The 15,809-nt window shown below is 39.6% G+C and overlaps 1 protein-coding gene across 1 annotated transcript in view; it reads right to left on the bottom strand.

The window, feature by feature from the left end:
• Positions 1 to 2,572: 2,572 nt before the first annotated feature.
• LOC309686516 (chloride channel protein C-like) overlaps positions 2,573 to 15,809 on the bottom strand; it is a gene marked incomplete at both ends in the record, with an annotated part of 84,620 nt that continues 71,383 nt past the window's right edge. Inside the window, 4 exons of the mRNA XM_082499224.1 lie at positions 2,573 to 2,589; positions 4,353 to 4,563; positions 6,700 to 6,795; positions 7,802 to 7,898. Of these exons, the coding sequence (XP_082355350.1) occupies positions 2,573 to 2,589; positions 4,353 to 4,563; positions 6,700 to 6,795; positions 7,802 to 7,898 (421 nt within the window). The remainder of the gene's footprint in view (positions 2,590 to 4,352; positions 4,564 to 6,699; positions 6,796 to 7,801; positions 7,899 to 15,809) is intronic.

The following is a 15,809-nucleotide window of genomic DNA, read 5'->3' as shown; positions in this document are numbered from 1 at the left end:
CGGGTGGCTTTGCTCTGTAAACCAGGGACAGTCCTATCACACAACTAGAAACACTTCTCTGCTGCATATCAAAGCTGACAAAATGTGAGAGGACACGTGAGTCACACAACCTGCCATGCCTTCTTTCAGTGCTAGATTTTGTGTTTACTTTACAAGTAAGAGACTGATATTGAGAAGAAAAGTCAGGAGTCTGAAGTTCTAGATATGCCACAGACTCACTTTCCGATCCTCAGTAGGCTACTTCATATCCACATCTCAGCTCCACCATACACAAGAGGAGTGATTACAGCAACATCGCAGCAGAAGCCTTGGGCCTTCACACCTACAGAGCTCTTTTTGCAAATATAAACTGCACAAAAATATAGATTCTTTTCTGTAATCCCTTCAAAGTAAAATTGGCAGAAACTGGTAATTTTTCACAGTTTCTCTGCTGGCATGGAGTAAGGAATGGCCTCAATGGCAGAACATAGAGTCTTTGCACACAATCTGTGATCTCAGACAAGCAAGACTCACCAGTTTAATGAGATACTGCAAGATAGTCAACCATTTCATTGCTTTGGCCCCTCAGAAGTGTGCTAGGCATTGATTACAATCACATAGTGTAAGTTATTCTGGTTTGTTCAGTACCTCAAGTAAGCAGCAGTAACTCATGTGTTTGAACTCTGACGCTGGCATTCCCACGCCATACCGTGTTAGACATTCAGACAACTCTGCTGATCACATATTTCCTTTTACTTTAATAGGCCTTTCAGGAATGAACAAGCATTCCCTTGTATACTCCTATGGTTCCCATCACTTGATGGTCACACTTAATTAACCACTAGTTAAGTAAAGAGCTGGTTACACTTCATTTCATTAAGTGATTTCATGATCTCCAGAGGTACACTGACAGCTCTGTTAGCTGAAGCTATGTGAAAAGGGGCAACAGAGACAACAGCAACATTTTGCAGCACTTCCTCATCAGCAGTTTTCCAGGCGCTACTCTTAGGGTACAGCTAGTTACTTTTTCATTCCCGCTTGGCTTTTTGACTCAAGGCTATCTCAGCCTTGAGGTAAGATAGACCATATCCTATTACTAGTACCTTTACCAATGTTGGTCCCTGCGTCCTTAAAGTCATCATTTTTATATGAAGTATATACTAATAATTTCTTCATGTGTCTTCCCTCCGTTAGGGTTTTCTGTTCATGGTCAGCAAATAAATGTGATTAAAGGATAACATCCAATTTTAAAATGTAAGCAAGAATCAACTGGAAAACAGGAAAATGTTAAAAGGTTATACAGCAGGATAAACCAGGCAGTTTAAAAACACTAGGCAATTAGCTCTAAAGTATTTAAGTATCACATGACAGGAAAAACACCACATACATTAGCATACGAACACGCACATTACGGAATACCTGTAAAACCTTACATTAAAGCTGCATACCACAAAAACCTTCTCACAGTAGTTTATGCTCATTCATAGGAATATGTAATGGACAGTTGCTGTAATGTGAAAGCATTTTGCATCACTGTACTTGAAACCTAGATCTAAAGTTAAGTCTGCCCATGTTTTAAGTCATATTTCAGTTTAAGAGAGAACGAAGTGTTAGGAAAACACCATCATAAAAGATAGTGAGATGAAAGAGGTATAGATGCATAGCAGAAACCAAAAATAATACCAGAGACTTGAATTTTGTTGTGAAGCCTTTTATCTCTGTCACAGAGATTTGTGTTCAGAAATTGTGAAAATTCATAACCAAACTGTATTTCATATAAAAACAGCATCTTTGCTCTAATTGTCTAGACGTTAGTTCAAATCATATGAAGAAATAGCAGAACATTTACCATTCACTATAAGCAGACCAGAAGAAAAGCAGAAGTATCTTGTGCCAAAGTCAGATGATGTGTCCTCCTGTTACTGCCATTCCTTAGAGACCTGTTCTATATAAGGATCATGAGAATCACGTGTTGATGAAAACTTTCCTATAAATTTAATCTGTTTTCACTTTCCTATATGTGTTATGCTGTTATGGTTTGTGATGAGACAGATTTGTCACTGGAGTCCAGAATGTAAAGGAACAACTTGTTTCAGGAAGTCCTGGGAAGAATTCTGTTTCGTGTGTCTTCATGAATTCACATCTATTACAAAAAAAATCCCTCATTTATCTATGGAACTAGACAATAATGTGTGGAAAAATGCAGCATGCCATCCCCACCCAGCTCACAACACAGTTACCAGAAGTTGCATGTAAATTGTGTGAACTTTTCCTTCAAGATTACACTTGTTACTGACAAGGTGTGTGGGGGGGAGGGGGGAGAACCCAGTCCTGCATTGCTTTTTATAACTGGCCTGCACAAAATACTATTATAAATCATTTATATTCCTATAACATTTTTCACACATATATTTTTCACACATATATTTTCCACTATGGTGGAACCATATCATTGTTCCAACTTTAAAGGCAGAGTAAATGATATGCCAAATGTTTAAGTGACTTGTTCAAAGTTGTGTAACGAGTTACAGATATCCTGGCTATCTCCAGCCCTCATACGCTGCAAAGTACACCCCAACTAAAGTTTGTAGAGTCATTTAGCCACAGATACTGTAAGCAAAAAGAAATTACATTACTAAGGTCTTAGCAGGGTGATACTTTGTGTACTCAATAAATTAAGGAAAAGGAAATCAGCGATGGGCTTTGAACCAAAAATGTGAATTCATGGCAAGGTTATTCAGATTTGGTTATCAAGAGAAGCAGAGATTCTCACTGCCTTAAGGGGAAATCACTAGGGGTTTCTAGATGAGATCGGTTGTTCTGCTAGCACACAAACCCTAATTCCTTCAAGAAAAACTTTGCATTTTTCAGGTAAGTGATGCATAGATCAATAGTGACAATGACCTTAGTAGTGTACTAATGAACAAAAGATTACTAACTGTAACAGGATCTAAATAAACATCCACCTCCATGTCTCTTGGATGCATGATTTGCAAAGCATTTCTCGTCCTGCATATGACATTTTTAAACTGACCATTTAAAGAGCCTTTCTAATGTACCTTCATAAGTTTCTGGGCTGCCAGCTATTTGCGTTGACTGGACACTTGAGTTTTAAAGTGCCGTGCATTCTCTGTGGTGCTACAAAAGCAACGTTATTGATAATAAAGACAAGATTCAGCAAGGAAAACAGAAGAAAAGCCAACAAATCTTTTATTCATAGGAGACTCAAAGCTGCATGATTCAAATACCAGAAATTCACTTTCAGGAATTTTGGCAAGTTTTTATAACCAGTAAATTATTAATAGTTTTCCTTGGTATTCATTATAACAACATTAATAGTGGTGGATTCCTTCATACATGTTTGATTTTAATATCCAAATCAGTGGGAATCCCTCTGGTGTTTAACAGAACAAAATTAAACATCAATTACAAAGTCAGAGAAGGAAATCTAAAAGCTTCTTTTGTTCACATTAATTTATTAACAAACAGCACTTTCCAAGGTTTCAAATACTGTATGACTCCAAAATTATGAAGAATTATTTAATTTGTGCTCAGTTTGTAAATATGCTGCTATATACACAAAAACTACTCCCACAATTTATCATGTTGCTTACCCATTATTAGAATTTGCCCCATACCTCAGTGTAGAGGAACTTAACTAAAAATGTTACTGTATCAAGCGGAAGGAGAGAAAGAGAACCTATTCTAGGACTTGCAAAAATTGAAAGAAATGTAGGCAACAGAAAAACATGTCAAGTTTCTCCCACTGAGAAGTGTGATGGGAATTTGACAGAAGCCCCACAGTCGACATCTTTTTCTTGCATAGTTTCCCTTTCAATTTCTAATACACACAGACCAATAAGAAAGGCCAGTCATTCCTCAAGGCAGTATTTCCTCTCAGTTAAACATACATATTTCAACATAAAAAGCTGATATGGAAACATTCTCCTTTTTAACAGGCAGATGCTCAGAGGTTGAACATTTAGTCTTCACTGGAAGACTTTGACAACATAACTCTGCTGCTAAAGGTCATGACATTTTTTCATTGGGAGGCATAGACAGTGTGACATAACCATTCTTGAGATCCATCCTTCACATCTGATTTTATGTACATCATCCATAAACACGTGAATTCTTATTTTGTCTCACAAGCATTTAAATTAATGAATTTTGCAACCACCAATAAGCTGAAGGCGCATAGCTCTGGGCTACCATCCCACATGCCTAGATACAACAGCTTTTGAGCATCTCTTCTCCAGAAGGCATCAAGTGGAAAAGCTCTGATTATTTTTTCCTGAAGTTTAACATGGGATCAAAAAGAAGAGATAAAGCCTAAGAACACATCCATGATCTTGAATCCAAGGGCTGCTCACCTGCATCAGGGCTCTGTGGTGCCAGCTGGAGCCTGAGCCTCTCCTCCAGTGGGAAAGGCATCAGGTCCTTCCTGGTGATCACCCCAACCACTCGGTTCTGCTGGTCAACAACAGTGAGGTGGCGCAGCCCCAGGGTGCGAAAGATGACATAGGTGCGTTGCAGCGAGTAATGAGCTTGGACTGACATTGCCGACTTATTTATGTATGGCTCCTGTAAAGCAAAGAGAGAAGACACAGGGAAAACACAAAAGCATGAGTGCATCCCTTGCCACAGGGATGGGAAGGAGAGGCAGAGGAAAAAGGCCAGGGTGAGAGAGGTAGCACTCTCGAGGGACAGGAGCCAGTAAGAACGTTAGTTCTTCTCTCCCTGTTCCCGATCCCCAATTATACCTAAAAACATCAGGAAATACTATAGTAAAAAAAAAAACCACTTTCTTTTTTGGTAAACCATCAGGTTCACCCTAAATAAACTATTATGACTGGAAGGTACCCAAATCTTACAGGCTAGAAAAGCAAAGTTGAGCTCCATTGATATGGTCTGAGTTTTTACTTGGAAATAGTCGGTGACCCCAATATTTATTAAGTCTTAAGATTTTTTATAGCTGCTATCTCATTACACAACCATTTATGACATCCTGTAATATTTTGCAGTAAATGCTTATAAAAGTCAATTCACATAGAAACATAGTCTGCAAGGAAGAGGACAAAGAAAACAATCATATGGCTCTGAGAAGAAGAGGGCCTGCAAGTACTAAACTCTGGTCACTGAAAACTATGAGGGTTATAACTGTTTCTTGACAGGAGCAGAGCTAAACACCATTTTATTGTTAACCAAGCTGGTCTTCATAGCTTACATAGGAGTTCACTAACTTTTTACTTTTCACATACTTCTACAGTATCCTTACAACTTGGCCAGTTCTGTCAAAGAAGGTGTATTATGCTTCCCAAGTGTATGCTTCCCCAGAGAGAGGAAAAATTTTTTAAAAAAAGACAGGATAAAATAATATAAATAAATGCACAGTACAGGGGGACACATTTCTTCTCCCTCTTTCATTTACAGGACCAACAAGACATTCAAAGACATAAGGAGGAAAAAAAATAAAAAGTAAAAAGGTTTCCTCTTTCTATACCACATACAATTTTGATGTGGAACAGGAAATCATTAAACCCAAGAACTTTACAATGGATGTTTCTGTGGATATCAGAGACAAGCTTTCATGAGTGATAATAACAAGTTGTTGGAAGAGATGCTAACCTTTGTGCTTCAGGGATCACATCAGGTACTAAAAAGTTAGGTATAAATGTGAAACCTAATTGAGTGCAACAGGTTGCCCATCACAGAAAAGTTGTGTGGCCCAATGGCACGAGCACTGGACTGGGTCTCAGCTGAGCTGGCTTCTACTCCCATGTACGACCTCCTCTTGAACTTTGGAACGCCATGTGTCCTGTCTCCACCTCAGTTTCCCCATCCATTAAAAGGAAACCCTTAAACCAAACTAGATAATGGATATTAGCATTGTGGTTTTTAAAACTTTTCACTGTTCAAGCTATTCCCAAAGCAAGGAATTCAGACTAGATGGATCTCAAACTCAGTCCTGTCTTCTTTACACATAAGTAAACAGGAGCAGATTTTATATCTTTTTAAATAAAACCCATCTGAACTAAGGCTCTCTGGCCTGAATTTCCCAGTGTGTCCCCCCCAACTCAGTTTCAATGCTGTAGACTGGAAATTCACCAAGGCAGAAACTCCATTTATTTTGTTTATAACATATTTATTTTAGGGCTTATTCAGTATACCAAACACATTATTGCTTTTGGATCCAGTATTTTAGTACAGTATTTAGGAAATAAATGTGGCAATGTCATAGCAGGGATTAAAAAAAAAATTAAAAAAAAGAAAAGGGAAAGAAATATAGCTTTATTTATAAGTTGATGTATAGGCACTGTACCGTAATGGAGCCTAAAATCTCAAAAGCGTTGCTTTATATTTGCTTTATAGGACTGTAAGAGCCAAATAATGACATTTAAATGATCTATTCCATTAACATTGTATCATTTTGTCAATCTGGAATGTATTTTAATCAAAAGTCCCCTTGAAATGGTCTCCTTTGTTGTATTTTCTTTTTGGCTCATTTTATCAACATCTGTTATGTTTATACAATATGAATTAAAACTTCGGAATGCTGTTTGTACTCAGCTACTTTTGTTGAGAATGTAACGTCCCAGGATTGGCAGTGTTTATGTAAATCAGTGCGGCTGACACAGCCATCATAAACAAATGAGAAAATATAACAAACACATTGTTCATGGAGGAAATGTTTGTTTTTAGAGTTGGCTTCAGTCTTACCAGATTGATGAAGAGTTGCTGATACTGGGGATCTGTAGCGTAGCGATTCAGCAGCATGGTTAGGCGCGACAGATTGGGCAGCTTCTCCACTGTTATCTGGAATAGGCAAGAATCCATTTCTCTTTCCTTCTGTGCTGCACATTAGAACCCAAGGTTCAAAAGCTTTCCAGTTTGACTCTTAAGAGAAAATTTTCTAGCAGAGCTACCCTGGCAGAGCTTGTCAAAACTTTATAAATTCTTTTGCCAATAAGGCTTAAATTAGCAATTTAAAATAAAACACTCTTTACTTAGAAAAGGACTTTTTTTTCCTTTAGTGTAACTGTATCTCTATGAAGACTAAGTTACATTGGCTTAGGGGTGAGGTTTTTTCACACTGAAAATTCACATGCTAAGTGGTAATTACATGACAGCATAGTGCAGAAAAACACAACAAAACTGGCATCAACCTTCAGCTGAGCTTCAGCCCTCTTCCACAGAAGTACCTGTTTTTATCCTGGCACCTCATCCCATACATAATTGCCCTATTCCTTCTCAACATTGTTTTGCCAGCCAGATTTCCATGTGCAGAGCAAGCTTCAGTAATTCATAATGACTTTCCTGTTGTGCCTCTATAAATTGTTCAAACCCCCATTACTAGTCTTGCCTTGGTAACACATGATTTTCTTCTACCACACTTTGTGTTTACTATTCCTAAAAATCCTTTAGTCATCTACCAAAGGGAAGAATGCTACATGCTTTTCAAGTTTGAAAGTTTTTATAAACACTCGTCATTCAGAAAGGTGCTATCCCATACAGAATTAAATATTATAATAATTCCGCTATCCATGGAGAAGTTGATAGAGAGAAGATTGGAACAGCCTATCAGAACAAGGAAACTCTTTGCCAGCAGTCTTGCACAACTTTCAGACTCTGAGTGCCATTATAGTTTATGACAGCTGTCCCTGGAAGGTCTCTGGTCATCCTTTAATTTAAGTCGTACCTGACCACTTCTTTATCTCAACCACATATATTACATCATCTCTTTATTCATGGAGAGCTCATCCTAAACCACCTAATACACATGCTGAATAAACAAGGAAAGAGTTGAAAGACAAGAAGTTACCTTCTCATAGGAGAGCGGATGAGAAGAGGAAAAAGTATCATTGTTTGTCTCTGGTTCAAAGATGTGCTCATTCTCCAGCAGCATGCACAGCTCTAACCTAAGGTTAACAAAGAAATAAGACTCAAAAGAGGGAGAGAAGAGGACTACGTTCATTATGAGGGTCAAATTTTAGAAAGCAAGCACGCAATACCTTACCATAAGATATATGATGGATAGCACATTAGTGGGCTGACCACATATTTTGCCTTCCTATATTTCCATCAGCAATAGCAGCAACACACAGGTGTTTTCTGGTTTAGGTTTGTCTAATTAGATTATAGGACATCAGCTATCCTACATGTTCTTGACGTGGATCAACCTGCTCAGCAGGAACAGCTCAGGCACTGTCTAGTTTGCACCCAATAAGACAATACAACTAGCAAGCAAATACAATTATCTGAATGTAAGTAGATAGACCATTGTTTCTTCCCACATCCTTCTTAAGTAACATCTACATTAAAACACAACATCCGCCAAAAATTCATGTCATATTTTAAATCATCAGTGAAACCTTCTGTCACAGTACTGCACTCTAGAGTTCATTAAGGCATTTAATACCCTTGCTTAGTCATGTGAAAATGGATATCTTTATCAATTATTATATCATTTCAAACCTTTATTTAGAGTTCTGTCCTTCTGCACCACACACAAAAAGCCTTGACAAGCAATATATTTCAAATTATCATTTATATCTTAGTGTTTCCTTGTTTACATACACACACTCCATCCACACTATCCACTTCCAGCCTTTTAAATTATATTTAGATAACAAACACCTTGGGGACCACCACAAAGCTTTCTGTTTTGCAACCTACTTAATATTATGTTAGCCCTGGTCTGTGATTACAACTAAGAGCTCAGTAGTACAAAGATGTGCAACACACAATGATGCACTTGAGGGACCCAGAGAAGAGCAGACACATGACCTTCATTAGGGCATCAGAGAAATACCAATGAGATACAAAGTGGCTTTTGTGACTGGAACACCAAGCTTAAGCTGGGAATATTTCAAATAAATATTTCCGTATTAGAAAATATTGATTTGTTCAAACCAAAACTTGTTATAGGAATTTACTAGTTCTAACATAATGTCTCCTGGGAAAGATTAGTCAGCTTCAAAGTAGGATTAGCACTCCACAGCAGAGGACTTGCACTAAAACGACGTGCCTGCTATCCAAAAGCTGGTGGTTAGTGCCCTCCCTAGGGACAGGATATGGCAGAACTGGGTTCAAGCCTTTTCTCCACACTCTCCTTCATAACGAGCACATTAGTGGCTTATGTATGGCATGTCTTAATTTCTCCTGTTGGAGGGGTTCCACGCTGAATAAACAGGGATCTGTACAACCAGGTCCCACCGTTCCCGCTGGCTGCCCTGATCAGCAGGCTATTTGCCATTCTATTATTTTCTTTCCAAACAGTCTGCCCTTCACTATTCTGTACTTCTTTGTCCTGCATTTCATGAAGTTGGATCAAAACTGTAAAGAGTGCAAAAAAAATAGTAAACCTATTATGAAATACCAGTGAGCTCTCACACATGAAAAGGCAACAATAAACTAGTTTCCAATATATTATACTAAACTGTCTGCAGTTTCACACATTTCAGGCATTTAATATACTTCACCTTTTATCCAACTTAAAAACAAGATACTTTGGGAGAATCTACTTCCACATTTTAGTTCAGATCTGGAACAGCTTTTGAAAGAAACTACCGTATCGCCTCTACCTCCCATGAGTTGGTTAGCATTGCAGGGCAGTCCCCTTTCTCCTGAAACAGTTTCGCTCTGTAGATCCAGTCTCGAATTCTGTATTTTGTTAATTCAGACACGGCCTTGTTCACTCATCTAAGATTCTCAATGGGATTTATAGGTAAATATGCCTGTGGCTGGGATATAAGTATCATCCTTTTACAGGTGAAGACCTGAGAGTGAAAAGAACTTGTGGGGAAAAAAAAAACCCAGTTCTGAAGAAAATCACTGGCACAGCCAGGAATACTGGGAGTCTCATCTGCTCCCACCTTTAAAGCACATCCCATTCACAGGACAAACAAGGAATTCAATATCCTTCATAAATATTGAAACTTTTTTTGTCTCAATTTAATATCTGACTGGCTTTGGTTTTCATAAAATCTCTTTCAGATTAATAAGGAGAGCGCAACACTGCAGCAGAACTAACTGCTGAGAAAACTCCACTGAGGAAGTACTTTGCCCTGAGCCCACATCACCCCTCCTGGGAAAGTTGCTGGCGTGCCCTCAGCCTCTTGCCATGTGCATGCCAGTATATGTACATACTGCATATACAATTAATGTACTTGGGCTTGAGGACAATCATGAGAACGTGCAAAAAAGAACAGTATAGGCATGCTAAAACAGACAAGATCTATTCCCCTCAGGCTACATTTGGAGGAGGAAAACACAATATACTCATAATATATTCCCTACAGCAGTGGACATGGAGAAGAAATTCATCCAGTCATGCCCTATGGATTACGTTTGATGCATTACACTCTGTGTAAGAGCAGGGCGCTCTAAAGGTTCACATTTTATGGTCTTTCACAAACAGGTATGTAATCATTCTACGTGAGATATAAATACACAGATCTAAATTCTGCTCTGAGATCATCATGTACAGCTCCAAGAAGTCAATTTCAAGGATGACCACTGGGCCAGGCATACTCTCAAGACTTTAATCCTAACATGAATATATAGACATCAAGTGCAAAAGTTATGATCCACCTTGATCCTTTGCCAGACTCTGTATGCTCAGATCCAAAACACTGTTCAGGCCTGTCCATAGTCCAGACTTCACTATTTTTCACTTGAACATCATGGGATGGAATTAAAAAAAGAGCAACATTGACCATGAGCTGAAAGAGCAGAAACATTTGCTCATCACCAGTGGTTTGTTGGCCAGTTTAGGCGGCTTGCAATTTGCTCGGCACCGCTCTTAACTAAACCCAGCAGGGAGTCACTTAACAGGGCTTTGGGAAGTGTGAGAGAAATTTGGCTAGTGAAAAAAAAAGCACATGCAAACACAATGAAGGAAATCATTGGAACATTTCTGATAAGAATCCAAGCCTATTAAAAACTGCTATATTCAGGAGAAAAATGAACATACATTATTTCACTTGGACTTCCAGAAGTCATGTTTTAGAGGTATAACAACACCACTCTTTGATGTTACATACAACATCCTTCCTATCACATCATCAAGCCTTAGAAAGCAGACCAAACATGTTTCTTGCACTATTTTGTGAGGTTTAACAGGAAGTGCTAGGATTCAGACTTGGACTCTGCAATTGTTCGTTTACTCTTTATTTATTTAAGAAGGAAGAAAACCCTTAAGTAGGGAATCTCATTTCAAAGATACCCTGGCAAGGCATCGCAGTAGTTTCATATGCTCTATCTGTTATAAAACATGCATCATGAAGATACACCTAATTAAGATAACACATTATTATCCCAATATCCACATGTCAGATTTGGCATGGAAGTCAGGAATGAAAAGTATCTGACAGCTGATTGTGTCACTCGTCTTGTCAAGATGGCCAATTATCTGAGGAAACTGCAAATTCTAAATAGTGGGGGAGTGACATAAAAGGAATTGCAGCTCCAAAGTAGCTGCAAATGAACAGAAGGAAGATTAAAAGGTGATGTCACTGGCAAAAGCATTCAGGACAGGACTCTTCCCAAATTGAATGGATAACATAGCTACAGAGTGGGGTGAGGGGAGGAGGGAGGATTAGAGAACTTGAAGCATCATTTTTAGCTTGCTTCAGCAAGCTTTAGCCTTATTTCTCCTGCATTAATCCACCAAAGGTACCTGCATCGTTTTTATTCTTTAGCTGATTATATCTGATGTTTCAGCCAATATCCAACTCAGTGGGGACCAATGATTAATACCTGTTGAGCAGAATAAAACAAATGTCCCTTCCATGGATTAAAAAATCTACTGTCTCGGGACTTCTCTCAGATATGTTTAAAACCCAGTGATATCAATTACTAAATTTTGATTTATGTCAGTCAGTTTGAAAAAAGTTATAAGAACGGTAACAGGAACAATAAATTGCAAACTAAAATAACCCAATATGGCATCCTGAAACCCTTCATGGTCATAGAATCATAGAATGGTTTAGGTTGAAAGGGACCTTAAAGATCACCTAGTTCCAACCCCACTGCCATGGGCAAGGAGACCTCCCACTAGACCAGGTTGCTCAAAGCCCCATCCAGCCTGGACTTAAACACTTCCAAGGATGGGGCCTCCACAACTTCCCTGGGCAACCTGTTCCAGTGTCTTACCACCCTCATAGTGAAAAATTTCTTCCTAATATCTAATCTGAATCAAGCCTCTTCCAGTTTAAAGCCATTCCCCCTCGTCCTATCACTACATGCCCTAGTAAAAAGTCCCTCTCCAGCTTTCCTGTAGGCCCTGTTCAGATACTAGGTCTCCCTGGCGCCTTCTCTTCTCCAGGCTGAACAACCCCAACTCTCTCAGCCTGTCCTCATAGGAGAGGTGCTCCAGCCCTCTGATCATCTTTGTGGCCCTCCTGTGGACCCACTCTAATAGGTCCATGTCATTCTTGTGCTGAGGACTCCAAAGCTGGATGCAGTACTCCAGGTGGGGTCTCATGAGAGTGGAGTAGAATCACCTCCCTCAACCTGCTGGCCACACTTCTGATGCAGCCCAGGATACGGTTGGCTTTCTGGGCTGCAAGCACACATTGCCAGGTAATGTTGAGCTTCTTGTCCACCAACAACCCCAAGTCCTTCTCTTCAGGGCTGCTGTCAGTCCATTCTCTGCCCAGCCTGCATTTGTGCTTGGGATTGCCCTGACCCATGTGCAGGACCTTGCACTTTGCCTTGTTGAACTTCATGATTTCTGCACAGGCCCACTTCTCAAGCCTGTCCAGGTCCCTCTGGATAGCATCCCTTCCCTCAAGCACGTCGACAGCTCCACACAGCTTGGTGTCATTGGCAAACTTGCTGAGGGTGCACTCAATCCCAACATCCATGTCGCCAACTAAGATGTTAAATAATACCGGTCCTAGTACTGACCCCTGAGGAACACCACACATCACTGTTCTCCACTTGGATATTGTCCTTACTTATTGTGATACCTGGCTGGTGTAAATTGTTTTGCAATATCAACAGGGTTTTGAAAACTTGCTCCAGCTAAGACTTAGTGTTTTGCACCTTCAGCTTTCGCAGCAGTCGAAATGAAAGGAGTGCTTAGAGGATCTTGCAGGGTTTGATCACTGCTCTGGTCTCAGCAGAAGTTATAGCACAAACATGCAACACTTCCAAAAGGGCACAATGAGAGAAACTTTTTACTGTAAAATGCAAATTTTATTTAAGAATAGTTGTTACTTTATGCTCTTGGTAAGATAGTTGCTAGTATACTAAATGCATTTTCCCTGACTTCAAATAGCCTTGTGCCTTTTTTTAAGTGGTAGAAAAGAGTATTCTGCATACGGTGAGCTCGACAGTAGATAAGGACTAGATAATCACATACCGGGAACTGTTTTAAAATCCACCAAATCTTCATCTTTCACAGCAAAATCTCAGGGTTACAGGGTTGTTTCAGGTTATGCAGCCTAAATCATTACTGTTTACTTAATATTTCATTCATCAAACCAAGAAGGAGCTTTGCAGGAATTTTTGGCATTTTACCTACATGATGATTAAAAGGTCATTATCAAGTACTGGACTGAGGTTTTCCAGAGCAAAGATCAAATCCTGTCCATGCCACAGCCTTGCAAAGGATGCTGAATAAACATTTGATCTTTGTACCTCAGTTTTTAGATCTACAAAACAGGGATTTCTTCCACCTCAGAGCTGTTTTGAGGTTAATATTAGTTATTTTAGTTGCCAGATGTCTGCTTTTATGGACAGCATCATCAAGGGTGAATAAGCAAGCAGTAAGTCCCCAGCCTCAACATGAAAATACAAAGGCAACTGTAAATAAACTGTAAATGCAAACTTAGCATTTCAAACCTACAGAAAGGTTAGATTTCAGAAAAGGATGAAGACTTGAAGATTTGTATTTCCTTACGAGCTGGCTTGTTACCAGGCAGATTTTCAATTTCAGCGGAACCTACCACACATTTAAACGACAGGACAAGTATGTGATCAGTCTTTCCATTCACAAACCAGTTTTCCCCATGCCTATATTTGATTTCGACATTTAACAACACTCTGCACTTGCCTAAAAGCCACCCACATGCTGCAGCGAGGCCGCATACGTTTTTAATTTAGCTTTTTCAGTTAGCACATAGCCTCTGCAACACTCCAGTTTTCCCTCCGAAGGGCTCCGTCACAAAATCCTGCAGCACCTGCACAATTATTTGTATGGCCAAACAGGCCTACTAATTTTAAAAGTATCATATAATGTTCTTTGGAAGAAAAGTTTCGCACTTCGGATACAAAATAAAACCACTGCCACAGACTCTATAAAGCTTCCTCCATCTGTGTTATTCATGAGCTGCAATGCCCCAGGACCCTGACAATACATGGGAGGATCATAACGTCAAGGGCTTTTGTTGAAAGTGCTGGATTCCATTTATTTTAATAGGCAAGATTACTGTATAGTGTATCACTGAAATTAACTGTATCAGCTTTTCAAAAGCAGAAGTCCAGACAGTAAAAACAAACAACGTGCTGACAGACTCTACCCTCTCACATGAAAACCAAGTAATCACAAAAGCACTTTGATATTGCCATCAGCTCCCTGGTCTGCACACCTAAAAATAGTTTTCAAGTCCATAACGTGCACCCCCCCCCCTCTTTTTGTCTTCTCTGCTGGCTGAGTTTAGATGCAGCCTTCAACCCACTGCCAACGGTGTTTCTAGCTTTGATCAGACCTGGTAGAATCACCATTGCCCAGAACTTACAGCAAAGCCATGGGGAGGAGGAAAGGGGTAAGCTGTCCATGATCTTCTAGTAAGAAACAAAACCTCATTTTTATCGCCATTTGTTGCATGAACTTTGCAGCCTTCTGCGTTTGATTGAGTAACTTTGCATTCCGGTGATCTAAACTTAGCAACCTCTCCACAACAGTGCCAGAAGGAACAGGCTCTCCAAGAAGCTTTCAAATCTATAGCAGTTATTTCAAGAGTGCCAGCAGCAAAGGGTGTCGTAATATTAGGGTAGATATCGCTAAGCTCAGTGATTAATTTATGAATTAAATGTTTCGGGTCTCAATTTGTCTTTAACTTTCCGTTTGTCCCTAAGCTGTTACACTGCATTGCTTACTGAAGGCAAGTACTTCTCCTCTTGCTAAGAAAAATAAAGGTATTGCCTTACTGAAAGAGCACGTATGGACGCTCTGCACACGTGCGCATGCACACACCTTGAGAGTAGTGTTTCATTAGTTCCAACTGGGAGGGCAAATTAAAGAAAAATACCAGAAACTGGACCTACAGCCTGACATATCAATGATATGTCGCCAAGCTAGATCTCGTTTCCCACAGCACGTATCAATATGCTATACTCAGTTTTACTGAAGTGCTTGGCTGGCAGAAAGCATTCCTGACTCCCAACGGTTTCTGTTCACTGGACTGACCAGAGGCGAGTCGTACCTAATAAACTGCCATAAAATACACATACACACACCACTTTGGATCAATGATTTCTCTGCTAAAGGATGTTACTGTGTAATACAGCTTTAAGTTTTCAACTTTGTCATATTTTCTAAACTCTGATCTCTTCAATTTACTTTCAGTTATGAGACATTCCCCTTTAGCGGAGTGAAAGCATGCATTAGCTAAACAATGTGGTTTGGATTTAGTGTTCCCATGCATCATCGTGAAAATGTTTGTCTCAGCAATAGTGTCATTATTGTTACTGGGAACAGCTGCTCTACCATGTCTTCTGATTGTGGAAGGCAGAGTGTCTCCCTTCCTGTACCAGTTTACAAGCAGGGCCATTAAAGCAGGACCATCGAGTAGGAGGTTTATGAGTACGCACTGTTCTGT

The sequence above is a fragment of the Vanellus vanellus genome (genome assembly GCF_965231255.1).
Source record: "Vanellus vanellus genome assembly, chromosome: 2".
In the NCBI taxonomy this organism is placed as follows: Eukaryota; Metazoa; Chordata; class Aves; order Charadriiformes; family Charadriidae; genus Vanellus; species Vanellus vanellus.
This window is presented reverse-complemented; position numbering and strand designations above follow the sequence as displayed.